Source organism: Nansenia antarctica, assembly GCF_963989245.1.
Source record: "Nansenia antarctica genome assembly, chromosome: 1".
In the NCBI taxonomy this organism is placed as follows: domain Eukaryota; kingdom Metazoa; phylum Chordata; class Actinopteri; order Argentiniformes; family Microstomatidae; genus Nansenia; species Nansenia antarctica.
Window position 1 is genome coordinate 4,292,641 of NC_137674.1, and position 27,461 is coordinate 4,320,101.

The 27,461-nt window shown below is 43.6% G+C and overlaps 2 protein-coding genes across 2 annotated transcripts; both read left to right on the forward strand.

Moving 5' to 3' along the window:
• Positions 1-5,734: 5,734 nt before the first annotated feature.
• LOC308175048 (tripartite motif-containing protein 16-like) lies at positions 5,735-12,425 on the forward strand (the record flags this gene model as incomplete). The annotated part of the gene is made up of 6 exons (XM_080550167.1): positions 5,735-6,319; positions 6,837-6,932; positions 7,288-7,521; positions 8,019-8,178; positions 8,877-8,936; positions 11,896-12,425. The coding sequence occupies exons 1-6, from the start codon at positions 5,744-5,746 to the stop codon at positions 12,423-12,425; spliced, it is 1,656 nt and encodes a 551-aa protein (XP_080406293.1). The 5' UTR covers positions 5,735-5,743.
• Positions 12,426-14,421: 1,996 nt separating this feature from the next.
• Positions 14,422-26,516, forward strand: memo1 (mediator of cell motility 1). The gene is made up of 9 exons (XM_080546196.1): positions 14,422-14,615; positions 17,122-17,203; positions 18,132-18,200; positions 18,433-18,545; positions 18,808-18,919; positions 19,651-19,793; positions 21,697-21,773; positions 22,592-22,696; positions 24,258-26,516. The coding sequence occupies exons 1-9, from the start codon at positions 14,552-14,554 to the stop codon at positions 24,387-24,389; spliced, it is 897 nt and encodes a 298-aa protein (XP_080402322.1). The 5' UTR covers positions 14,422-14,551; the 3' UTR covers positions 24,390-26,516.
• The last annotated feature ends 945 nt before the right edge of the window (positions 26,517-27,461 follow it).

Here is a 27,461-nt window from a genome sequence, read left to right on the forward strand (position 1 = left end):
GTAGGAGTCCACCCTCTCGACTTCCACCCCCTTGATGGTGATGGGGGCTGGGGTCCTTCTCTTCCTCCTAAAATCCACCACCAACTCCTTTGTTTTGCTGGTGTTAAGCAAAAGGTAGTTGGTGTCGCACCACTGCACAAAGCTCTCCACCAGGGCCCTGTACTCCTCATCCCTGTCGTCTGTGATGTAACCGACGATAGAGGAGTCATCAGAAAACTTCTGCAGGTGGCACTGGTCGGAGCTAAACTGGAAGTCTGAGGTATAGAGGGTGAAGAGAAAGGGTGACAGAACAGTTCCCTGGGGGGCACCGGTGTTGCACACCACCACCTCAGACTGACAGCCCTGCAGTCTCACATACTGACGTCTGTCTGTGAGGTAGTTGTGGATCCAAGCCGTCAGGGAGTCCTCCACACACATCACTGCTAGTTTGTCAGCCAGCAGTGATGGCTTGATAGTGTTAAATGCACTGGAGAAGTCGAAGAACATGGTCCTCACCATGCTCTGTGGCCTCTCCAGGTGTGTGTAGGCCCTGTGCAACATGTAAATGATGGCATCCTCCACCCCAATGCTCTCCTGGTATGCAAACTGCCGGGGGTCCAGGAAGTCCTTCACCTGGGGCTTAAGGTGTTGCAGCACTAGCCTCTCCAGGATCTTCATGACCTGTGGTGTCAGGGCGACAGGTCTGTAGTCGTTTGGGGTGCTGGGCCGTCCCTTCTTTGGCACTGGGACGATGCAAGAGGTCTTCCAGAGCTGTGGCACCCTCCTCAGTCTTAGAGATAGACTGAAGAGATGTTGGAATGTGTCCGCCAACTCTCCAGCACACACCTTCAGAACCCTGGGGTTGATGTTGTCTGGACCTCTGGACTTGTTCACATTCACCCTGGAGAGCTGCCTTCTCACCTGCTCAGATGTTATAAAGCTGTGAGTACCGGTGTCTCCAGGTGTGAAGCATGCTCCCTGGCTCCTGGTGTTGGTAAGGGGAGGCAATTGCTGCTGGGGTGTGAGGGGGTCAGGGGGAGTGGGGGCTACTGTTGCCAGGGGTGCGGTACATTGGAGAGGGGAGGAGAGGGTCGGGGGCTGTGGGGGGTGACAGGGGGATGGTTGGTCAAACCTGTTAAAGAAGCAGTTCAAGTATGCTCTAAGGGTGGCTTCCATCTAAACAAATGGATCGGTAATGATCGGACAGTCCTCTCTACCGTTCCTGAAGAGGATGGAGCAAAAGAAGTGAGAACTCTGGATCTGAGCGAGGAACAGCTGCCAATGGAAAGAGCCCTTGAAGCTCAATGGGATGTTGAAAACTAGGGGTGGGCATCGACGATCGATAATTGATCGATAAGGATCTTGGTCGATCACAAAATAAAACATTTGGTCGATCACAAAAAAAATAAAAAATTTGTGATCGACCAAATGTTTTATTTTGTGATCGACCAAGATCCTTATCGATCAATTATCGATCGTCGATGCCCACCCCTATTGAAAACGATGTATTTACTTTCAGCATAGCAGCCAAGTCCCATCAGATAACCAGAAGGGGCATTCTGTCCATCGTATGCTCTATCTATGACCCATTGGTTTTTTTGGCTCCCATCATACTTGTGGCAAAGCAGATCGTTCAAAGTTTGTGCAAGTTGAAACTGGGATGGGATAAAAAAAAATCCCTCAAGATGTAGCTCAAACATGGGAAAAATGGCTCAGCTCACTCCACCTGCTGGACACTTTTAGTGTTGACAGAAGCTTTATTCCCAGAGGCTTTGGTGAAATCACATCTGCACAGCTGCACCACTTGTGTGATGCTAGTGAAGTAGGTTATGGCGCCGTATCCTACCTCCAGCTCACAAACTGTAAGGATGAAGTCTGTGTGACCTTTGCCTTTGGAAAAGCCAAAGTAGCACATCCCCAGAATGGAGCTGGCAGCAGCAGTCTTAGCTGCACGATTAGATCATATGTTGAAAGCAGAGTTGCAGTTGTCATTAGCAAATTCCATCTTCTGCCCAGACAGTATGACAGTTCTGCAATATATTGCAAACACAAGTAAAAGATTCAAGACTTATGTGGCTAATCGAATCTCAGTGATTCACTCTCTATCAAAGGTAGAGCAATGGAGGCACATCTCTTCTAAGGAGAACCCATCTGATGCAGCTTCACGTGGCTTATCAGCCAAGGTTTTTCTTTAGAACAAAGCATGGATCAAAGGGCCGGAGTTCCTTTGTAAGCCCTCTCAATGGCCAAGTTCACCTGGAAAATTGGATGTCATTCTAGAAGATGACCCTGAAATAAAGCAGGAAGCTTCTGTTCACGTCACCTCTGTTCAGCCAGTGCAAGAGTCTTGTCCAACCAGTAAGCTGCTTTCGTACTTCTCCAAATGGACAGACCTGAAACGAGCAGTAGCATGGCTTTTAAGATTCAAACACGTACTTAAGCAGAGGGCCAATGAAAGAAAAAAGGGAAAAAAAGGACATTTGTTTGTAAGCACATTTGAATTAATCCTGTATGTAAAAGAAATGATGTACAGTAGATCAGACATTGGAATGTGATATTATTTTGGAATGGACAAATTTGTGCTTAAATGTTTATGTTGAAATCGTTTTGCCTCATTCTAGGCATGTGCTAGTATGGACATTCTACAGGAAGATATTTTTGAGTTTTTCACCCCCTCTTTTTTGATCAAACTCTCTTGGACTATGCACATACACATGGACTTTTATTATAATAATAAAAAAATAAAACTGTACAATGATATGTTCTAATTGAGAATTATGTGTAATGACAATGATATGTGCTGACAATATTGTAATGAAATAATTGATGATGATTTATGTAGTAATGATGTATTTGAATGCTTTATGCTTATTTTGGTTTATGAATAGTAGGCAAAATAATTACTGTATATTGAACATAACAATGTATGATGGAATTTGTTTGGTAGATAGCCATAACGTAGGACTTAATAATTTTCAGTTTTACAAAAATTAGGGGCCGGAATGTTATGGCCAATTTTACTTTAGGCTTTTATTTTGGATGATTTGTGTTTAATGTTTTGAGTTATATTTATATTTCATGATTAATGTTTATTTTATGTTTTTGGTTATTTATGTAAAGAATAGCGTTATGTTTTTGGTTATAGAAGTATTCATGTTTTAGTCTTAATTGAGTGTCACGTGGTCAGGTGATAGCCAGCCCAGGTGTATTTATGGAGTCAATTAGCAGCACCTGGGGGATGGAAATAAGTTAGACTGGCAACAACATTATTTTGACCACGACCACGATCACTCCTTTCTGTAATTACATAATTTACCGTTCGCTTTAAGACTTTTCGTTTCGTTTGAATACTTTGGATTACTTTTGGACAATAAATATTTTACATTTTTACAATTTACAAGGAAAGCGTGGCGTGCGTGATTATCCAGCCCAGACTATTACTGTTTTCATTCGCATGGTGGAATTGGCGGCTACAGTTAGGGTCAGGGTTAATGTAGGGTTAGATCAGCGTTAATGTAGGGTTAGGGTCAGGGTTAATGTAGGGTTAGGGTCAGGGTTAATGTAGGGTTAGGGTTAGGGTTAATGTAGGGTTAGATCAGGGTTAATGTCGGGTTAGATCAGGGTTAATGTAGGGTTAGATCAGGGTTAATGTAGGGTTAGGGTCAGGGTTAATGTAGGGTTAGGGTTAGGGTCAGGTTTAATGTAGGGTTAGATCAGGGTTAATGTAGGGTTAGGGTCAGGGTTAATGTAGGGTTAGGGTTAGGGTTAATGTAGGGTTAGGGTCAGGTTTAATGTAGGGTTAGATCAGGGTTAATGTAGGGTTAGATCAGGGTTAATGTAGGGTTAGGGCCAGGGTTAATGTAGGGGTAGATCAGGGTTAATGTAGAGTTAGGGTCAAGGTTAATGTAGGGTTAGATCAGGGTTAATGTAGGGTTAGGGTTAGGGTCAGGGTTAATGTAGGGTTAGGGCCAGGGTTAATGTAGGGTTAGGGTTAGGGTCAGGGTTAATGTAGGGTTAGGGCCAGGGTTAATGTAGGGTTAGGGTCAGGGTTAATGTAGGGGTAGGATCAGGGTTAATGTAGGGTTAGGGTTAGGGTTAATGTAGGGTTAGGGTTAGTGTAGGGTTAGGGTCAGGGTTCATGTAGGGTTAGGGTCAGGGTTAATGTAGGGTTAGGGCCAGGGTTAATGTAGGGGTAGGATCAGGGTTAATGTAGGGTTAGATCAGGGTTAATGTAGGGTTAGTGTCAGGGTTAATGTAGGGTTAGGGTCAGAGTTAATGTAGGGTTAGATCAGGGTTAATGTAGGGTTAGTGTCAGGGTTAATGTAGGGTTAGGGTCAGAGTTAATGTAGGGTTAGATCAGGGTTAATGTAGGGTTAGTGTCAGGGTTAATGTAGGGTTAGGGTCAGAGTTAATGTATGGTTAGATCAGGGTTAATGTAGGGTTAGGGTCAGGGTTAATGTAGGGTTAGGGTCAGGGTTAATGTAGGTTTAGGGTCAGGGTTAATGTAGGGTTAGATCAGGGTTAATGTAGGGTTAGGGTCAGGGTTAATGTAGGGTTAGATCAGGGTTAATGTAGGGTTAGATCAGGGTTAATGTAGGGTTAGGGTCAGGGTTAATGTAGGGTTAGGGTCAGGGTTAATGTAGGGTTAGGGTCAGGGTTAATGTAGGGTTAGGGTCAGGAGAAGGGGGAGGACCTCACAGGATGTGTGGAATGTTTTCTGGGCAAAAACAACTTCTCTCTTCCTGGCCTCTGTCCAACACCACACTTCATACAAATACAGAGTACACACACACACACATTTGAATACTTTATTTGGTTCCACAAATTATATTATACAAACAGGGAATCAAATATTTCGGGGCTAAGCAGCACTGAACACTCAAGGGTACACATAACACCTCCTTCTCCACACGGCCAAGCTGCCAATAATAGCTGAGACAGAGCAAAATTTGGCAACCTGTTTGGCCTTTCTTTTAGACATTGCAGCAATTCTCAGACCCCTCATGGTGCATTTATATACATGGCCCAGACTTCCAAATACAAGTATGCTGAATTTGCACTTGTACCCAAAGCTGGTTATCGTACCAAGCAGTGGTTGGTATTTGATATACTTGTCCTGGAAAGTCTGGTCCATGTACAGGTCAAAGGGGCAGCCTACTTCTACAATCAGCACCTCCTTGTGGCTGGTGTCAACAAAGACAACATCAGGTGTATTTGGGATGTTGGCAAAAACATCATTGGCAAAACCAAACCACTCTGGTAACACTCTGGCATGCTTGTACATAGCTGCGCTAGATCATGGTAAGATGTTTTGTACTGTATCAGACACAATGTCCACAATACGGTCATGACGAGCTATGTACAGGTGTTTGTATGCATTACATCCATTTGTTATGTGTGCAATGGACTCTAGGTGTTGTGAATCCTGATGGTTTAAACAGAACACACACACACACACACACACACACACACACACACACATATGTAGACACACAGACATTTCCAGGAAGTAGTCCCGCCCATAAACACTTCTAGAGAAACGAAACTTATCTCTGACACCTTGTCAGTCTGGCCCTAGTGTAGTCTAAATGACTCTCACACACCCACCTCAGTGTGGTCTGCTCCAATCACAACCTCACTCCTCCTGGCCTCTGTCCCACACCACACCCCCTACAAGTACAGGACCAGGAAGTGTTCCCGCCCACAGACACAAACACAGAAATAAAACTGACTCACTGCTCAGTCTGGTAGTGTGTGCAGCAAAATGGCAGAGAGTTTGGACTCCTTCAGTTGTCCGATCTGTCTGGATCTACTGAAGGTTCCGGTGGCTATTCCCTGTGGACACAGCTACTGTATGGGCTGTATTAAGGGCTACTGGGACCAGGATGATCAGAAGGGGATCTACAGCTGCCCCCAGTGCAGACAGACTTTCATCCCAAGACCTCTTCTACAGAAAAACACTCTGTTGGCTGAATTAGTGGAGAAACTGAAGAAGACAGGACTCCAAGCTGCTCCTCCTGCTCACTGTGATGCTGGACCTGGAGATGTGGTGTGTGATGTCTGCACTGGGAGAAAGCAGAAAGCCCTCATGTCCTGTCTGGTGTGTCTAGCCTCTTACTGTGAGACTCACCTCCAGACTCACTATGATGTAGCTCCATTAAAGAAGCACAAGCTGGTCAAAGCCTCCACACAACTGCAGGAGAAGATCTGCTCTCGTCATGACAAAGTTCTGGAGGTTTTCTGCCGTACTGATCAGCAGTGTATCTGTTATCTGTGTTCCATGGATGAACATAAAGGCCATGATACCGTCTCAGCTGCAGCAGGAAGGACTGAGAAACAGGTAAGAACCAGAGCTACTCATTAATGACTCTGATACATGTAGAACACATCGAACAGAAAAGGACAATAACTCATTTTGATTATGATTGAGGACAATATCAATATACTTCCAGAGATCCAAAGTCTCTTCCACACTACTGTGTTCATGTATTGGAGAGGGTAAAGGTTGTTGGTGTTATTGTTTTACAAGCTGGTTCTTGTCAGACAGGTTTTCAGAGGGAGAATGATTAACTCATAACACCCTGCACTTCCTGTCTAGCTTTCTATTCTCTCTGTCTCCAGTAACAATCAGGAGATCTGCCTCCATGACATTTCATAATCCAGCGTCCAGCCTTTTGTTCATCAGCCGATTCTAAATGTATTTCATGAAACCAGAAGTGTCCTTTCAATATGAGTGATTACATTATAATCACAACGCTCTTTTATAAAGTAAAGATGATAGTGTGTGAAGTTATTGGTTATCATAATTCAAGCAAAGTGAATATGCACAGTATTTATTAAAGTGTGTTTGTCTACAGAAGCAGCTGGGGATGAGTCAGCAGGAAGTCCACCAGAGAGTCCAGGAGAGAGAGAAGGAACTGAAGGAGATCCAACAGGCTGTGGAGTCTCTCAGAGTGAGTATTGACCAGAGGAGACGCACCATTTCTCCTCCAATCAGCCACTCTCCAATCCCACTGTGTGTGGGGTAGTGGTGGTCTAGCGGGGTAGTGGTGGTCTAGTGGATAGTGAGTTGGACTTGGGATCGGAAGGTTGTGAGTTCAAATCCCGCCTGAAGCCACACCACTACTAGTGTGCCCTTGGGTAAGGCACTTAGCCCTCAGTTACTCCAGGGGGAATGTCCCTGTAATTCGTAATTGTAAGTCGCTTTGGATAAAAGCGTCTGCTAAATGGCAAAATTAATTAATTAATTAAATTAATTAAAATTGTGTGTGTGTGTGTGTGTGTGTGTGTCCCCGTGTGTCCTAACAGCGCTCTGCACAGGCAGCAGAGGAGGACAGTGAGAGGATCTTTACTGAGCTGATCCGCTCCATTGAGAGAAGGCTCTCTGAGGTGAGGCAGCTGATCAGAGCCCAGCAGGAGGCAGCAGTGAGTCAGGCTGAAGGAGTCCTGGAGCGACTGGAGCAGGAGATAGCTGAGCTGAGGAGGAGAGACACTGAGCTGGAGCAGCTTTCACACACAGAGGATCACATCCATTTCCTCCAGGTAACTACACTGACCCTCCATCTGCAATACTGTAAGGAGATTACTGTTCAGTCATTCTGTTTTACATTACTGTTCATGTATTCTCTCTCTCCCTCTCTCTCTCTTTCTCTCTCTCCCTGTCTCTCTCTCTCTCTCTCTCTTTCTCTCTCTCTCTTTTTCTCTCTCTCTCCCTGTCTCTCTCTCTCTCCCTCTCTCTCTCTCTCCCTCTGTCTCTCTCTCTCTCTGTCTCTCTCTCTCTCTTTCTCTCTCTCTCCTCTCTCCTTCTCTCTCTGTGTCTCTCTGTGTGTCTCTCTCTCCCTCTCTCTCTCTCTCTCTCTTTCTCTCTCTCCCTCTCTCTCTCCTCTCTTCTTCTCTCGCCTCTCACCCTGTCTCTCTGTGTGTGTGTCTCTCTCTCTCCCTCTCTTTCTCTCTCTCTCTCTCTCTCTCTCTCTCTCTCTCTTTCTCTCTTTCTCTCTCTCTCTCTCTCTATCTCTCTCTCTCTCTCTCTCTCTCTCCAGAGTTGTCAGTCTCTCTCCAGTCCCAGTGTGTGTTCAGACTTCCCCAGCATCATTGAGGGTCCTCTTCAGTTGTTTGGAGATGTGAGTGAGGCTGTGTCTGAGCTGAGAGAGAAACTAGAGGATGTCTTTAAGGGGGAGTGGCCCAAGATCTCAACTACAGGTGGGTCAAAACTCTACCTGTAGTCCCTTCACACAATCAACTTTAGACCTAGTCTAACCTTAGTCCTAATCATCACTTTATACACAGTGTCATATACTATAATAACTCTATCTCCTCTGTCCCTCCCTCCCTCCCTCTCTCCTTCCCTCTCTCTCTTTCTCTTCCTCCCACAACACTCTCCCTCCTTCTGTTCTCTCTCCCTCTGCTCTGTCCCTCTCTCTCCCTCTTCTCCCTGCCTCTCTCTCCATCTCCTCCCTCCCTCCCTCTCTCCATCTCCTCCCTCTCTCTCTCTCTATCTCCTCCCTTTCTCTCTCCATCTCCTCCCTCTCTCTCCCTCTCCACCCTCCCTCTCTCCCTCCCTCCCTCTCTCCCTCCCTCCCTCTCTCTCTCTCCATCTCCTCCCTCTCTCTCTCCATCTCCTCCCTCTCTCTCCATCTCCTCCCTCCCTCTCTCTCCATCTCCTCCCTCCCTCCCACTCTCCATCTCCTCCCTCCCTCTCTCTCCCTCTCCACCCACCCTCTCTCCCTCCCTCCTCTCTCCCCCATCCCTCCCTATTTCTCCTTCCCTCCCACTCCTCTATCTCCCTCTCTTTCTCTCTCACTCCCTCCCTCTCCTACATCCCTCTCTCTCTCCCTGTCTCTACCTCTCTCCTTCCCCTCTCTCTTCTCTCCCCCCCCCACCTCTCTCTCTCTCTGTAGTGAATACAGTGGATGTTTTCCTGCCAACAGAGCCCAGGACCAGAGCCCAGTTCATCCGATGTGAGTGTGTTTATCCTGAAGTAGCTGACAGTCTCTCTCCACAAACCCTGAGATAGAACTATAGTGCGGGTAATGTGCACATTTTTAGGGTAAATTTCATAAATGCACGAAACTTGGTGTATGAGAGATGGAGAGAGGGAGGGAGGGAGAAGATGGAGAGAGAGAGGGAGGAGATGGAGAGAGAGAGGGAGGAGATGGAGAGAGAGAGGGAGTGAGTGAGGAGAGAGAGGGAGGAGATGGAGAGAGAGAGGGAGGGAGGGAGGGAGGGACAGAGTAGAGAGAGTTATTATAGTATATGAGAAAGGCTGCCGGGGGCATTGCAAGTGCAGAAAAGCCTCCTTAAAGTGCACTGCTCTGTGTCAGTGTGGAGGAGACTGTGGAGACAGTGAAGAATAGGTGTCAGGGTAGTGTGTGGTGGCACCTTTATTTTTTTATTAAACTTCCTTAAACTTGTTCCCTTGTCCCAGTGTGTCTGCTTCTGTGATCCCTGGCACATTATGAGGTCTGAGGTCACCACTAACTATTCACCTGAACGCTTTATGATGTTGTATATGGTATCATTGTAATCCTTGACCTTCAAAACATAGGGGTAGACATCACCTGTTCTGTGTTATCATGTTTGATTGAGGAGATATGAAGCAAAATACACAATTCGGCTATGGCGGAAAGAAAAATGGCCGCCATTGATTGATTGATTGAAAACTTTATTAGAAGATTTGCAGAAGTAGGTACATGAAAGTACATATTACATACAAGGTCAACTAAAAGGATAAAAACCCAAGAAAGCCACTGGCTTATTTCAATTAGGGTCCTTGATTTTCAATTCATCGTTACATGTAAGACAGACAGGAAAAAAAAAACTAGTACTATCTACAAGATAATACAGACAAATAACTATTACTATCTACAAGATAAAAATACATCCATCATGGGAAGAACAATACTAGATATACAATACAACAAAACATCAGGTATGTACAGCGGGTAGGACAGGTGGGGACATACACCACAGGTGGGGGCGGGGGACAAAACACAAAGTATGTACAGTGGGTAGTTCGGGTCTTTTAATCTGATTTTTGATTTAGAGGGTCCAGTTACGGATTGCAGCCTCCTGTAAATGTTTTTTGAGAGTGGTTTTGAAGGTGGGCAGTGTTTTGCACTCCTTTAAGATTATAGGAAGGGCGTTCCACATTTTTACTGCATAGTTTGCAAACGAGTTGTTTGCACCACCCTTGTTTGTGGTGCAACGCGGTTGAACGTGGTTCGTGGAGCTTCCTCTGGTGTTGTATGTGTGGACGTTGTTCACTTTTTGGAAGTATGTTGACAGGTACTTGGGTGTCTTTGTGGTGTAGCGTATCTTGAAGACCAGGCCCAGTGCAAGCTGCTGCACTCTATCAACTACTCGTAGCCAATCAAGGCTCAAAAAATGAGCAGCGGTTAAATGTGTCCTAGGGTTGAGGCCTAGCAGAAGCCTAACCAGTTTATTTTGGGCTGTCTGGAGTCTTGTTTTATGGGCCTTTGTGGTTCTATAGTACCATGATGTTACGGCATAGTCGAAGTGACATTGAATGAGAGCTCCTGATAGGGTCCTCAGTGTGTTTTTACTGACAAGTGAGGATATCCTGTACAAGAATCTAGTTCTATGGTTCACTTTTTTGATTACTTTTGCTGCCATTTTATCTCCGGAAAGATTTGCCTCTAAGATGGAGCCCAGGTATGTAATATCCTCTTTTCTTGTGATATTAATGTTACCCACTTTTATTTTAAAATGTTCAGCCTTTCTGAGTTTAGATGGGGATCCGTATAGGATGGTTTCAGTTTTACCTAGGTGTATTGATAGTTTATTGTCAGCTAGCCAGATGCAGATTCTACTCAGTTCAGTGCTTAGCGCTTTTTCCACCTGCAATATGTCCCTGTCAGAGACCAGCAGAGCCGAGTCATCCGCGAACAGGAACAAATTGCAATCACATGCTGATGACATGTCATTCACATATATTAGGAACAGTAAAGGTCCCAATATGCTTCCTTGTGGAACGCCGCAGGTCACTGGGAGGGGGGGGGACAGTGTTCCGTTCACACTAACCACCTGTTCCCTCCCCTCTAAGTAGGATTGCATCCAGCCCACCGATGTTCTATCGAACCCAATTGCTCTCAGTTTATCTAACAATATGTGGTGATCTACTGTGTCGAAGGCCTTCTGGAGGTCCAGCATGACCATGCCGCAGTACTTGCCCGAGTCCACCTCATGGTTGATGTGGTCGTTCAAATAGAGAAGGCATGTGTCAGTGGAATGGGATGTTCTGAATCCTGATTGAAATTCATACATCAGATTTTTTTCGGTAAGGTACCTATCAACCTGTTCATAAACTATTTTTTCCATAAGTTTCGAGATGGAATTAAGAATAGAAACAGGTCGGTAGTTGCCTGGGTCTAATTTGCTTCCTTTTTTATACAGTGGGGTTACCCTTGCTATTTTAAAGTCAAGGGGGACGTGTCCCTGTTTGATGGAGAGGTTTATTATGTGGGTGATGATTGGGGTAATGGAGGCAGCTGAGTCTTTTAGAAATCTGGCTGGAATATTGTCATGGCCCGTGGCCTTTTCTGAGTGTAGAGCGCCCAGCTTTTTAAACACCTCATCGTTTGACACCATGGAGAGTTTAAAATCATCTTTGCGTACACCCAGTTTATTGTAGAACGCACGGATGTGCTCTACGCCACGGCCACTAGAAGGAGTTTTTGCGAGGAGGGCTCCACGTCTGAAAATGTTCAGGACCCCAAACTGTACAAGAGTAGCAAGTTTGGTGCTTTTATGAAAAAGAAAGGATGTTTTCACATATTAGCTAGCGGACTACTAGAGAGCTCTAGGAGAGGCAGCAGAGACTCATCAAAGACAGCTAGCTACATATCTGACATATCTCCTTATCTCTCTGATCTGCTCTCTGCTCTGCTCTTCTCCCAGATTCCTGTCGGCTCACACTGGACCCAGACACAGCATACAGACACCTCTCTCTGTCTGAGGGGAACAGGAAGGTGACACGTGGACAAGCCCAGTCATATCCTGATCATCCAGAGAGATTCACTGGCCTGTGTCAGGTGCTGTGTAGAGAGGGTCTGTCTGGACGCTGTTACTGGGAGGTTAAGAGGAGTGGGGAGGTTGGTACAGCAGTCTCATATAAAGACATCAGCAGAGCAGAGACAGGTTATGACTGTCTATTAGGATTCAATAACAAGTCCTGGAGGTTAGAGTGCTCTAGTGATGGTTACAGTTTCAGACATAATAATGTTGTAACTAAAGTATCAGGCCCTCAGTCCTCCAGAGTAGGAGTGTACCTGGATCACAGGGCAGGTAGTCTGTCCTTCTACAGCGTCTCCTCTGACACCATGACCCTCCTCCACAGAGTCCAGACCACCTTCACTCAGCCCCTCTATCCTGGGTTTAGGTTGTATGCTAACCATGGTGACAGTGCTGAGCTGTGTGAGCTGGAGTAGAGGTCCTATAAGAGTGATGCTTTATCACAACCTGCTAACCTGAAGAAATATCTTTCTCTGTGATTTGGTCTTTAGGGGTTTAATCATAATAATAATACTAATAATAACATTAGAGGTTGAATGATTTCCCTCTTCTATGAATCTCAGAGGATTGACTCTCAGATTGAGCTCTCTCTGTAAAGTCTACAATGTGAGGTTATCGATGATGTCACTAATCTATGATGTGGGATATTCTGTGTGTTTGATTTGGCAGAGTCATGGTGTTGTACCTTTATCATTATGTCTGTATTTGATGTTATTGTAGAAGTTTCTTTCACTACCAATAGAAATGCTGCATGATAACATGTTCTCCTGCTGGTGTCCTACGTGTATTCTTATTGATTATGACCTATTGATCTATTCCCTCTCTAATATGAACTACTCTCCTCATCGTCATCAAAGTTGACCAGTTGTTCTGTTCAGTTGTACAGAACTATGTTGGTCCAGTGTTTCTGGTCTATTGAAGCCCAGTAGAACAGCCAGCTACTGGATATGTCAGATTAAAAATGAACCTGAATGATCTGTATGTGTCATCAATGAACATTAAAGAAATCCTCCCATTGAGAAATGTGGCAGTGTTCTTCCTTTTAGTTTGCACGGTTGTTTAAACACAGGTGCAGTTTTTCCATATAACACACAGGGAGGTTGCCAGCACTACTTGAGTGAAAGCTAGTCCCCATTGACTTCAGTAAAGAACAACCAAAGTCAATGGGAACTAGCTTTCTCTCTAATAGTCTGCCTGTTTGTTATATATGACAGCCGCTGGTGATTTGGTCCTCTTCTCTGCAAATCCTGAATTGCGCTAGAATTTGTTGGTTTTTTCTCCATATTACGGAAGTTGAAGTGAAGAACACACTTAATATAACAAGCAACTGTTTTAAGATCACTAAATAGTACATTTTTGTCATCAAAGTCCATGTCCTGTGAGAAGTGTGAACAGCTCTGAATGAAATTGCATTACACACCACATTATACTTTCAGCTCCCATTAGTAATGGCATACTTATTATGGATTTAGTAGGCAGTATGCAGTATATAGGCTACTCCTTGAGTATGTAGTATGCAGTATGCTAGTATGCCATTTTGAACACAGACTATCACTAGTAGCCACAAGGTGGCACCGACTACATATAAAACATTAAATAAATACACATGTGTTCTTCTAATTTTAATTAATTAATTAATTTTCTTCTCTCACGACAATGGCCCCTGGCCTGAGCTAGATTACTCTTCCTGCTACGACTGGTGGATTGATGATTCACTTGCTTAGTCAAATGTATCGATTGTAAGTCGCTTTGGAATAAGGCGTCTTCCAAATGCCAAAAATGTCAATGTAAATGTATATTGAGTTCCTCCTGGTGTTGATGGTGCATGGGCTGCAGACAGTGCAGGTTATTTGAGAACATCTGCTCTGGGAAATACGTGGGGAATAATGTTGCTTTGATTGATTGATTGAAAACTTTATTAGAAGATTTGCAGAAGTAGGTACATGAAAGTACATGCTGAGAGTTTGGCACATCGACGCAAATCTATCATGCAGTGTCATGGCATAAATACATGTAAGTCAGATGCATGTGGCATCTATCTAACTTCAACAGATAAACAGCTCATTGACGGCACGCCGGTTACATGACAGGACAAGCACCAGGAAAGGTTAAATCGCGCAAACCCATTTTTGGTAGGCACGCCCACAATCATTTGTAAACGAATCATCTTCCGGTGTATTCATCGAGTAGCCAATCACACACAGCCTGGCGTAAATATTAGACAATTTAACCACACCCATTACCTGCCAGGAAAAAAAACTACCAATCGGTACACAGCAAAATATGTTTCAGCCAATCAGACTTTGTCTTGTTTTAATGCAGACGAACAGTAACCATCCGCCTGGAGGGCAACATCAGTTTGGTTCGAGCTGTTCACTCGGGCAGCCAGTAGATCCACTCACTCCAGCTGTTTGTTCTGATCCGAAACACGATCCGTCGTGTGACATTTATTGACATTCGTATTTTGTGTTTTTATTTATTGACTTTTTTTTAGCCCGAGAAGGTCGTAACCCAGACAGGAGGCAGCTGTAAGGGAACTAAGATGTCTGTGAACCGAGCGGTGTGCAGGGAAGCAAGTCACGCCGGCAGCTGGTACACCGCCTCAGGTAGAGTTACTGTCACCACCGGGGGACTCAACTAAACACATGAACCCAGAGGTGTTAAACTAAACACATGTAACCCAGAGAGAGGTGTTAACACATCTGCTGTCCTCTGGTCTCCAGGCTGACTAACACTGGGACTGTCATAGGATGCACGGGCTTGTCAGGAGAAGACAAAGGCCAGAGCCCTAAAATGGCACCAAGTTGTGTTGGTAAACAACATCTAGGTAGATTACTTCCGAGGAGATTAAACTAATAACTATATCATGACTAATGTGGCTAATGTGGCTAACATTCTGTGCTCACCGGCCTTTATGATCAAAGTAGTTTGTTTGAGCTCGCAAGGAAATGTAGGATGTCACTTTTTTTTGTCGGAAAACGGGCCGGTTTAATTGTTGGAAATATGTGGCATGGAAACGTCCCGGGGTCAGTCTAATTGCTGGAAATGTCTAGAATGGAAACGTCCCGGGACCAGTGTAATTGCTGGAAATATGTGGAATGGAAACGTCCCGGGGTCAGTGTAATTTCTAGAAATATGTGGAATGGAAACGTCCCGGGGTCAGTGTAATTGCTGGAAAGGTCTAGAATGGAAACGTCCCGGGCCAGTGTAATAGCTGGAAATCTGGAATGGAACGTCCCGGGGGTCAGTCTAATTGCTGGAAATATGTGGAATGGAACCGTCCCGGTCATGGAATGTTGTTACCTAAGCTAAACACGTCCTGCACGTTTAGTTGTTTTCCGGCACTTTTGTTCAGTAAAGGACATTTAGGAAAAAATATACTTGGTAACACTTGGGCACATGCGACCATGTCGTTATAAACGTGTTATGGCTACGTTTATCCGCCTGATCAGGGAGAAATGACATGTCATGAAAACGCTTACAATGTTTTTAATTATTTCCTTGGCTAGGGAACCCCACTGTCTACACGCTAAGCTAAACTAAAAACAATAGTAGCCAGTTTGGGTTGTGTAACTTTCTCTGCTACCACAGTTTTCCCACTGTAATTGTTGTCAGGCTGTTTGGCTGTTTTGACCAGTTTGTGCCTGGGCCCCCTCTGCCCTGGCCCCCCTGCCCTGGCCCCCCCCCCCTCTGCCCTGCCCCCCCTCCCCTCTCTGCCCTGGGCCCCCCCCCCTCTGCCCTGGGCCCCCCCCCCTCTGCCCTGGCCCCCCTGCCCTGCCCCCCCCCCCCCCCCCCCCCCTCTGCTCTGGGCCCCCCCCTCTGCCCTGGGCCCCCCCCTTTGCCCTGGGCCCCCCCCGCCCTCCCCCCCCCCTCTGCCCTGGGCCCCCCCCTCTGCCCTGGCCCCCCCCCCCCCTCTGCCCTGCCCCCCCCCCTCTGCCCTGGCCCCCCCCCCTCTGCCCTGGCCCTCCCCCCCCCCTGCCCTGGGCCCCCCCCCCCCTCGGCCCTGGAACAAAGGCCTGGGCAGAGCAGCAACACTGAGGCTTCATATTGACCCTGGCTACCCCCCCTCCCCCTCTCACTACAGTCTGCTAGTTTATCCTCTTAAGCCCAACGTTCAACATAGTCACATCCCAAACATTTTGTACTCAAATTGGTTCTCTGAACATGTACGTATGTTCATCCGTTTGTCCGACTGTCACTGTGGTCACACAGCCACATATGTCATTTGAAAGTTGTGTCCCCCTTGTGGAGCCACCCCACACTAGGCCCTAGATCTCCTGAAGGCATCCATAAACCCCTTTCACACGTACAAGCCTCACTCGGTAAGAGGTATGTGTGTGAACTCGTTGTACAGGGAAATTCGCTCAGGTAATTACCCTGGTTAGGACCTAGAGACATACTGGTTGTTGGCTATTAGGCTATGCATCATGCCTTTATGCCTTTAACATCCTACATACTTGAGAATAAAGTAAGATGTTTCCACCCATATAAAGCCAATTTTGTTTAAGCGCCTTGTGTAAGTGTGTACGTCTAGTATATCTGTTGTGTAGTACTATCTGTTGTTGTCTGCGTTATACAGTGTTGTATGTATACATGTGTACTGTACAGTGGTGTGAATATGAATTTCCCCCTGAGGACAATAACTCTAATCTAATCTAAAGCTACTATCATGATAAGTGTGCTCTACATCAATAGGATGCCGTCGTTCATTATAGAGAGGGAAAGACATTTTAGTTTTCTTTATTCTCACATAGGTAACAGTGGTTAGCAGGATTTAGTATAGCCTAACTGTTACTGTATTTCCCATGATGATATGATATGACACATGATGGTTTGTATCTCCTTAGATATAAAAACATTTCCCTTCACATGTATAAGGGCAGGCTACACCCATGTGAGCACCAAACCAGCATGGTTTGAGTGAACCATTTTACACAGTCAGTGATCCAGCATTTAGTTGAGAAAGTCTGGGATATAAAGTCATGGGAGTTGTTATCATGTATTATAATAAGACCGGAAGTGATTGTTTGTTCTGCCTATGAAAATAAATACTTTTCCAAAGAGGAAATGGATATTAAAGCTTTTATTTTGTGTTTCTCCCTCCCCCTGTAGGATCCCAGCTGAATGCACAATTGGAAGGCTGGTTGTCTCAAGCACAAACTACATCCACACCTGCTAGAGCCATCATAGCCCCGTAAGCACTGGCTATCATGTTGTGTTCCTATCATCAAAAAAAAAAAAAATGCTGGTTGAGATCCTCTCTACCGGCATTTTTTTTTTTTTTAAATGGCGTTGCTTGTTCTCCGCTTCTGCGCCCGAAATCTAGGTGTAATTGCAGTATACAGAGTAGATTGTCCTACAAAGACACGACTTTAGTAAACGATTAGTAATCTAAAATGTATTAGACCCCTATACTCTCTTTTATTTATCTTTTGTTCCTTCTTATTATTACTACTCGTCTTTTCAGTTTGTAAAGCGTCTTTGAGTGTTTAGAAAAGCGCTATATAAATCCAATGTATTATTACTATTATTATTATTATTATTATTTAGGGATGCTCCGATCTGGATTTTTGGGGCCGATACCGATCACCGATTTTTTTCCTCAAGATCAACCGATACCGATACCGATTTTAAAAAAAATACATAACTGTAGGCCTACTGACTGGATAGCCTACATATTTTTTGCTTTTTAGACAAAAGTTTTGATCCATTAAGCACCAAGCAAACGCAGACCCATTTTTATGGTATAGTAAAGGTCTGGCCTATCACCCAGTTAGGGCCTGAAGCCCAAGTCAGTCGATATGGCTGTATAAAAGACATCATACACGTGGCCTTCATGGTTTACATACTGTTACGTCCTCCTATGTTTTCTGTTCAGTTATCTGTCTTCCCCAGAAAAAAAAATAATAATAAAAAAAAAAAAAAAAAAAAAAGATCGGTTTTTGCGATCGGCCATTTTTGCCGATCACCGATCGAGTCATTTGGAGTGAAATCGGCCGATTTAAATCGGTGGCCGATAAATCGGAGCATCCCTATTATTATTATTATTATTATTATTCCCTTTTCCTTATATTTTGTTACCATGTCATTCTGTATTAATGGACTTGTCTGTGTGTTTTCAGACATGCAGGATATACCTATTGTGGCGCTTGTGCAGCACATGCCTACAAACAAGTTGACCCTTCAGTTACGTGAGTCATTTACCTTTTTTATAAGGGACAGTTCAGGGAATTTTCTAATATACTGTCATTAAAAATTGTACGGTTTGAATTGGTTGAAATGTTTTGTTTATTTTTTTATATTTTCCCTCATCAAATCTTAGATCTGCCTGCCCTGAAGGAACATTCCCTAGCTCACATAATAGTTATCAGTTATCTGTTCTGATGAGCAATGTGAGTGAGATAAAGTCCCCTTGTCCCACAGTCGCAGGGTGTTCATCCTTGGACCCTCGCACCATGTGCCCCTCTCCCGTTGTGCCCTCTCACCTGCAGAGGTCTATAGAACACCGCTATACGACCTGAGGATCGACCAGAAGGGTACTCATTTGTTCTGCTTCTATAATGCTGGACACAACAAGGATGCACAAATATATATTTGTTCTTGAGCATAACCACTAATGACTTGGACAATGAAAAATTCAATTTCTGACCCAAAATGAAGGCATTCTCCCTGATTTAGGTTTAAGGATGCCTAGCACTTATCAAGATTCTCACTCAAACAGTGACTGTCTGGAATAATGATTTGGTAGCTCAGGAAGTAATCTATGCAAATTCAAACCGAACCTCAACTCTCTTGCAGTTTATGCTGACCTCTGGAAAACTGGAATGTTTGAACGGATGAGTCTGCAGACAGACGAAGAAGAGCACAGTATTGAAATGCACTTGCCTTACACTGCTAAAGCCATGGAGAGGTAAGACAGCCATTAGAGCTACCGTTGCTAACACTATATAGAGTGATAGAGAGTACAAGACTTAAAAGGGCATGGAAAGTTAATGAGCCCAGTGTGTTGTTTATGAACATTTTCATCATCGGTCTAAAAAACGTAAACTGATTATTCTTCTGATCACATTGGTGGCACATGGTATGTCTAACTTCCCTCTGTTCATGTGCCATCTTGGTGCAGCCAGACATGCATAATTAATATACCCTTCTGTTGGATTGGCAGGGGGTTGAGGCAGTTTTTTTTTTTACCTAAGAAAAGCATGGGCCTCAGGTGCTGTGTGTGTGTGTGTGTGTGTGTGTGTGTGTGTGTGTGTCACACACACACAATCCAATTGGTGTCAAATGTCAGGGTGTTTAGTCAAATGTCACAGGCTGTTGAACTAATGTGAAATTCACAAGCACAAGAGAGCAAGAGCACGGCAGTCTGGTCTTTCCCTCTGACCACCTCGACATGCAGGAGGACAGGCAGCCATTATTGACCCACCGCTCTGCCCTGTTTCTCATTACTACCCTTCGGCTGCCACAGCTACAAGGCCAGATTCACTTCATTTGTTTTCACTGATGGATGGCCTTTAATCAACGAAGCCAACATTAATGCTGACACTGTCCTGCATTTTTGCTTTGCCACCCCCCCTCATAAACAGAATGTGTTTTGACAGCAAGGTGACGGTTTCCCACGGGTCATTTCTTTTATTGCAGCCATAAAGATGAGTTCAGCATCGTCCCTGTGCTGGTGGGCGCCCTGAGCGAGTCTAAAGAGCAGGAGTACGGGAAACTGCTCAGCAAATACCTGGCCGACCCCTCCAACCTCTTCATCATCTCCTCAGACTTCTGCCATTGGGGTACTGAGCAGTCCTGAGGACAACATATTGTTAGCCTCATAGCATAATTGTCTAAGTCATATTTTGGCCAAATTTGAGATATCTGCCTAACTTTACTCTCCTAATACTTAGGGCTGGGTTCAAAAAATCGATTTCCCGATTCTGAATCGATCTTCATTGAATGAGCGATTATCGATTCATAAATCCCGAGATCGATCTTTCATGCATTTTCCTGCTTGCAGCTTCAACCCGCAACGAGATCTCGTGGCCAGATCTCACGCTACAAGAATTTATCATATCTCACGCAACGAGAGGTCTCAACACTGTAAAATCTAAAAACATGGCGATGGCAGGGACACTCAAGTCACCACCAGGCTTAAAGGCAGATGTCTGGGTGCATTTTGCATGTACAAATTATGGCGATAGAGATGAGCAGGACAAAAGCAAAGCCATATGCAAGCTGTGCGCAGTGGAGGTTACATTTTGTGGAACCACTTATTGTGGCATCACCCTGACGTGAAACATGGAAAAGCGGATCCGAAACAAGCCTCGCTGATAAAGACGTTTGGTTGCAAATTACAATCAAATTCTCTGCGTGCCCAACAAATTACCGAGACTGTAGCAAATGTTATTTGCAAGGATATACGCCCGTACAGCGTTGTCGAAAATGCTGGCTTTCGAAGCCTCGTCAGTGTACTAGAACCACGCTACGTGTTACCGACACGCAAACGCAGACAGCTGGACATCCAGAGCAATGGACTCGTACCTGACAATCACTTGCCACTTTATCAGCGAGGCTTGTTTCGGATCCGCTTTTCCATGTTTCACGTCAGGGTGATGCCTCAATAAGTGGTTCCGTAGATTTGTTATGTTTCCACAAACTTATTGTTACTACAGTATTTTAATAATCATTGATTTTCCAATTATGTTTATTCCTGAATAAAAGCAAGCAGTAATGAAGGGCTTTAGTTTCATGGACATTATGGTTTACAATGTGTTTTTTTGTTCCCCAAAATACCCTCATCTATTGCACTATTTTCGTTTGAGTTTTGCACATTTTTATTTTGTATATAACATATATATATATATATATTATGCAAATAAGCTATTTGAGACAGTCCTGAGGGATATGTGATGTCTTGTTTACCGATAGGCTATGTTTGTAGCCCCTTTATTTACACTGGCTGCAGTAAAGCACGTTAAAAAGCACTTTTTGTAGTGTCTGATTTAGCAAAATGTTGGTCAATGATGTTCATTTATGTTCCAATAAGAAGTACATTCATGAATGAATGAATGAATGGTCTTTATTGTCATTGATATAGTACAGGTACCAAACAATGAAATTTGCTAGGAGAAAAAAACCCTAAAAAACAAGAAGGGAAAGGAGCTGGTTTACATAAATAAAGGCTATGTACACTATCCACTAGAGTCAATTCTTAATGTAAACATTGATATGTTTAACAATGCTACATGTTATAGGGTTCCTTGAACCATTTATAGCATTAGTTCTGAGAATCTCTTCATATTCAAGGAAAATTGATATTGTAACTAAATCGAATCGGAATCGAATCGGGAGCTGTGAATCGGAATCGAATCGTTTTGGGAAATCAGTGGCGATACCCAGCCCTACTAATACTGCTGATTCACTGTGCATTACTGCCTATGCCATCAGCCTATCAAAATGCTTGTTACATTACAAAATCACTATCTGCCCAAGTCATCTCTTTGGCATTTTTGACACTACATACAAAGATGGCTCGGGTAACCACAAGTGAAGCATTACTTGGCTAACGATATATCATGTCCCTGAGATCAACATTTACTCTCTCTCTCTCTCTCTCTGTGTGTCCTTTGGAATAACTCCTTTAGGGCTGCAAATAATCTGACTGATCATCATTGCTAATTTCTCTTCTCCTCTCTGAAGGTCAACGATTCCGCTACACATACTATGACGAAGCCCAAGGGGAGATCTACAGATCTATCGAGCACCTTGATAAGATGGTAAATACATTCAGACAACAAGCTATTCATGTTTACCGTGCATAAGTTATTTGGAGGGTATGGCAGATAGTAAGGTATGCGACTTGTCACAAATGGTATCATCATCCAGCATGCCAGCCTGAATTTAAAAACGGCTTAGTACACTCTGGATTAGGATGTAACACCCTAAAGCAGGAGGATCTAACACAGTATCCCTTCTAAGTGTTTCTGCGGAGCCTGCGAAGAGTAGCAGCCACAGATGTGTTTCACCAGGAGACGTGCTCTCTGGACCCCTCTGCCCTTTTGTTTTGTTTTGACGTCATACATTTTGACGGGGGGGAATATTTCATATTTCAGTTTGACGCTGAAACTGTTTGTTCTACATATTTATTGTAATGAGATGACTCACTCATAAACTCACAACAGTTTAACAAGGGTTCCCAAAATTGACATCAATCATTTCCTGGTTACCCCGACAACTTGATTGCACGCTATGCCAACACATAATAATGGCGTCCAAGTGTATTCTAAAATCACCTAAAATATGCTCTGTTGGATGTATTCTCTGTTGGATATATTCTAATCACCTAAAATATGATTGGTTGGATATGAACCCCAAAACACTTGAACATAGGTTACAGGTGCAATGCATAGACAATGTTTGTCTTCATACTAAATAAAATGTTGGGGTCAGGGGACCCCAATTTGAAATCAGAGGATTACTCATGGGGTCCGTACTGCTGGTTTAACACCACTGGTGTATATCTAGAACTGTCAGATCTATCAGAATGGATTTGAAAAAAAAAATCACTTATGGTAATACTTTCTTTTTTCTCTAGGGTATGGGCATTATAGAACAGTTGGACCCTATGTCCTTCACCAACTACTTGAAGAAATACCACAACACCATCTGTGGACGCCATCCTATCGGAGTGCTCCTAAACGTGAGTATTATCACAGGGCTGGGCAGGGATTTCCGGCGCGGGGGAATTTTGAGAAAAAAAATAAAAAATAATCACATGCTATTTGTTTACATCGTAATTTAAAGACTCATCTTCAGCAAAGAGACAGTTCCGCCTACCAATGGAATCACATTGCTCAAGCCAACCAACGACTTCTAGCCAATCGGAGGCAGAGTAGTGGGGCGGGCCTTAAGAAGTTTGAATGAGTGTAATGTTAGCTTGTAGAGACGTTCGCTTTTAGCAGCCCGCTATCTCGCTAACTTTAGTAAGAGTCTATTAAAATGGAAGCCAAGTTTCTTAAACCTGGCGAAGACACAGCTATACTAGAACGAGGAGTAAGGAATAAATGGCGCTGGGCATGGATAGAGGAGAGTAGCAGGGTTTTTCCTGCATAGAGAACTATGAGGCGGCCGCCTCGGTCATATTTCTAGCCGCCTCCAGCTCTCGACAAAACTCTGACGGTCGTATTTTCTACAAGCGCTGCACTCTGTGGATTTATGTCATTTCTAACTGCAATTGCGGCACTGCGCCGACGTGGTGGCGGGGGCGCTGTTTCACAAATAAGTTAGCTTTCGTGTTTGCTAGCGAAATAGCTGATATTTGATGTTGACTGCTCAAGGAGAATACATATTTGAAAGTACAGAATGCCTGAGAGCCTTATATTGCATTATATTACATTATATTTTGAATGGTCATCTGGTGCCTGAATATTGTTTTTTCCTTTACATGTATAATGACATTTCCACCATAAATTGATGGAGAAAGGGCACAAATTGGTGCATATCAATTCACCAGAATGCAAGAACTTAAGTGTTTGATGCTCGTTTAAGGACCCCCAGACAGCCCTGCTTCATGGGTCCCCCCCGATGTCAAACACCACTGGTACCACCTCCGCCACATTTTGAGCCAGGAAAAACCCCGAGTAACCCTGACGGGAAGCCTTATGGGACGTGGTGCCAAGATACAATACAAGACATGTATATATTTTATTCTGTATTGTTATAGTGATAGTGGGTTAATAAGTGATGCAATCAGTTTGGCCTTTTAAAGACATCTAAATATATTATTTTATAATATATAAAACAGTATTAATGCATTTTAACATTGAGACATATATTTTGTATTGAGTATAAAACAGTATTAATGCATTTTAACATTGAGACATGTATTTTGTATTGACTATAAAATAGTATTAATGCATTTAAACATTGATACAAGAAGCTGTCTTCTGTACCCGCTCTCCCAATATCTCAAACTGTGACCCCCCTCCCCAAGAAAAAGTTTCAGGCACAGGATTTTTCCCCACTTTAAGCCCTGTTATCAGCACACATATAGAAGATAAGAATATTGCGAGAATAATACTGTGTAGGTCAACTTGTGAAACAAGAAAAGCATGACGAAACATGCTTTTTGGCACCAGCCTCTGCTATGGCCATATGGTATCGATGGCTTCAAAAATCTCTGCAATGTACGCCCGATTGTCCTCAGAACTATGTGTGTGTTTGTGAATGTTCAATTGAGTGGTTCTGTGTATGTTTCGCAGGCTGTGTCTGAGCTGAGGAAGAATGGGATAGAAATGAACTTCTCTTTCCTGAACTATGCCCAGTCGAGCCAGTGCAGGAACTGGCAGGACAGCTCTGTGAGTTACGCTGCTGGGGCGCTCGTCATTCATTGAGGTCAACTTCCCATGGGCCAATGCAGCTCTGCCCCACCCCACCTGGCCCTGACCCCTGACCTTCTATCGCCATAACCTGACCTGGACACTCCTCCCCCTAACTACGCCCCCTCTCTACAGGAAGGATCCACTCACAGCCAGTATATACAATGCTTTAGAAACGAGTCCTCTTCCTCTTTATTCCTCCCCTGCCTCTCCCCACCTTCTTCTCAGTTCTGGGAGCTTTTGGTTGAAACTTGCTTGAAGTGCAGTTGCTGTTTTTGAGATTGTTGGTTGGGGGGGAAGGAAGGGGGTGTTTAGTTCTTTTGGCTTGGAGCTGTGGTGGAGGGGAATATCGTATGTGGGGTCTTTCAGGGTCTGCAATTGTTCTTTCGATCCCATTTTCCTGAGGGGGGAATTTAAAAATGAATAAAGTTTAGAGTCCTGGCAAAAGCATTAATCTTTACATTGCACTCTTTGAGATCTGTGATTGTGCAATCTTCCACAGAAAACAAGTAATAATAAAACTGCAGATGTAAATGGAAAATAAATTGCGAATATTTGATTTAATCAGACATGGATGAAAATGAGTGTTTTGACTGACGCTATTAAGCTACAGTATGTTCTAGTAAAACCCTGAGAGTAGCATCATACTGTAGGTAGCTACTACCGCTGTTCAACATATGCCTACTGTTGTAGTTGTTAACAAAGGGCTGCACACAACCAAGTTCACTAACCCTCTGCTGTACAATACCAAAAACCTCTTTATTAGTATTCTCATATAAGTCTATTAAATTTGTATCTTTTCCTTTGATTTATCTTTTTGTTCCCTTTATTTATCCTTAATTTTATGGTTTTGTAGGTAAACATGTATTTACAGGCAGTGTGGTGGTACATTTCAACAAATGTAGAGTTGTCATATACAGTATGCTCCAAAGCCATTTAGTTTGTCTTATGGTTCAGTGAGTGTAACACTGATTCCATTGTAGTACTAGCAGCAATTAATTGTTGAAGTGGTTTAACTCATGTTACGAGTGCCAGAGTGGGCAATCAGGACCATATTCAGTTGTGCTGAACTTTCAGAAGTTTTGATGTTTAAAGCTAAATTTTAATTTTAATTCATTTATTTTCATTTCTCATCAGCCCACCACTGATATGGTCCCAAAATATAATTACTTTGTGCACACAAACCACATAGATATCCTAGTTGTGATCTCAGAATAACTTAAGTCTCATAGTGATGCATATTATGTCAAAATGCATTGTCATGAAACTATTTTAGGAAGAAAATCTGAGTTTGCTATCAGGATATCTGAGGCACTGTTGTGCTGATGAGAAATATATAGTCAAAAATAAAAGTAACGAGTAAAATTCCACTTTAACCTGAGGTATGTGTCTTGCAGCACATAACCACAACTGTTATTTGCTTGCCAACTAGCTCAATATTTTTCAGATAATAACTGCAGCCCCTCTCACCTCCCTCCCTCTACTCATGCTGGTGACACCAGCTGCTGGGTTTGAACACAACACCATGAGAAATACCACCACCATTATATAACCAAAATGGGCACAAAAATGATATTTTTATCCGTTGTCACACCGACGTGTGAGGTCAAGTCAAAGGAAAGTAGGAAAGCAGGACACACTGTGCTATCGTGCCTTGGATCACTGTTGCACATTAACATTTAGACATGCAGTATGTTTTGCTTTTGTTTTGATTCTCATTTAGAATGTTTACCTTGTTTAAGTTTTACTATTTTTTAAGTTTAAGTTTTCCATATGTAAGTTTGCTTACCTTAGTGTCCAACAATGTCTCCAATATAGCCACTACTGTAGTAGTTTTTGACCTGTTCTGATCTGTTGGTCTCCCATATCTGAAAAGGTTCCAACTGTTCTCCTTACTTCAGCAGGGGAGTGGTGTATTCCACCTCGTTCTGAGACTATCCCTATTCAGGGGGATTTGTACTTTATGTTTCTTATATTTAACTGTTGGAATTGTTTTTGTATTACTATTTCTTTTGTTGCATAGAGAATGAAAAGTTCATGCTCTGAGTCACACACTTCCTTAGAACAATATATAGTGCTTAACTGCTCCCAACAGGAGTTTTCTAATCTCAGGTTCCACTGATTTAAGCATCACAAAATGCTCCAGATGAGATGTAGGATTTATGTTACAAAAAAAAGAGTAAAATTGACTGAAAAGCACGTGTCATCTGGCGTCTTTTTCTTCTTCTGAGTCCATTGATGAATAATCTCCTGTCATGTGAATTGTCTTTTATTTTGTGAATTGGGGCGGCTGTGGCGCAGGAGGTAGAGTCGCCGTCTAATGATCGCAAGGTTGGCAGATCGGCATTTCGAGCCCCGACTCGCCAAGTGTCCTTGGGCAAGACACTGAACCTCAAATTGCTCCCAATGAGCCGGCGCCTTGCATGGTAGCTTATAATTGTATAATTTATAATTTTGCCATTTAGCAGACGCTTTTATCCAAAGCGACTTACAATTACGAATTACAGGGACATTCCCCCTGGAGTAACTGAGGGCTAAGTGCCTTACCCAAGGGCACACTAGTAGTGGTGTGGCTTCAGGCGGGATTTGAACTCACAACCTTCCGATCCCAAGTCCAACTCACTATCCACTAGACCACCACTACCCAGCTTGCTGCCATTGGTGTGTGAATGGGTGAATGAGAGGCCATTGTAAAGCGCTTTGGAATAAGGTGCTATATAAGTCAGTCCATTTACCATTTACCATTTTATTGTTGGTTGTATCATATTTATATCAGTGTTTTGCCACTAGAGGGAGCATGGTGGTTGAGCTGGGATTACTGTCTTACATTTCAAAGCATCCAGGTGACTTGTAACATGAAGCTTTAAATATGGTATCTAGGGTCTGTTTTTATATAATCTTGAATAACATTCTATAGATATGTATTTAGATTGATCTGGGCTCTATTTGTAAACATACCATTTCATAGTTCATGACCTCAAACTTAGGGAGTGATGTTACACTGACATGAAGGTTGTCTTGGTGAAGGGAGTGTTTTGCTTCAGATGAGCGAGCATGTTTCAGTTCACTCACTGTAGCTGAGAGGGA

What these genes read in the sequence shown, in the direction of transcription:
- memo1 (XM_080546196.1), top strand. Translation starts at nt 14,552, where the DNA reads ATGTCTGTGAACCGAGCGGTGTGCAGGGAAGCAAGTCACGCCGGCAGC. An exon ending in CCTGAGGATCGACCAGAAGG is followed by an intron (nt 18,546 to 18,807) that starts GTACTCATTTGT and finishes ACTCTCTTGCAG; the next exon opens with TTTATGCTGACCTCTGGAAA. An exon ending in ACTGCTAAAGCCATGGAGAG is followed by an intron (nt 18,920 to 19,650) that starts GTAAGACAGCCA and finishes CTTTTATTGCAG; the next exon opens with CCATAAAGATGAGTTCAGCA.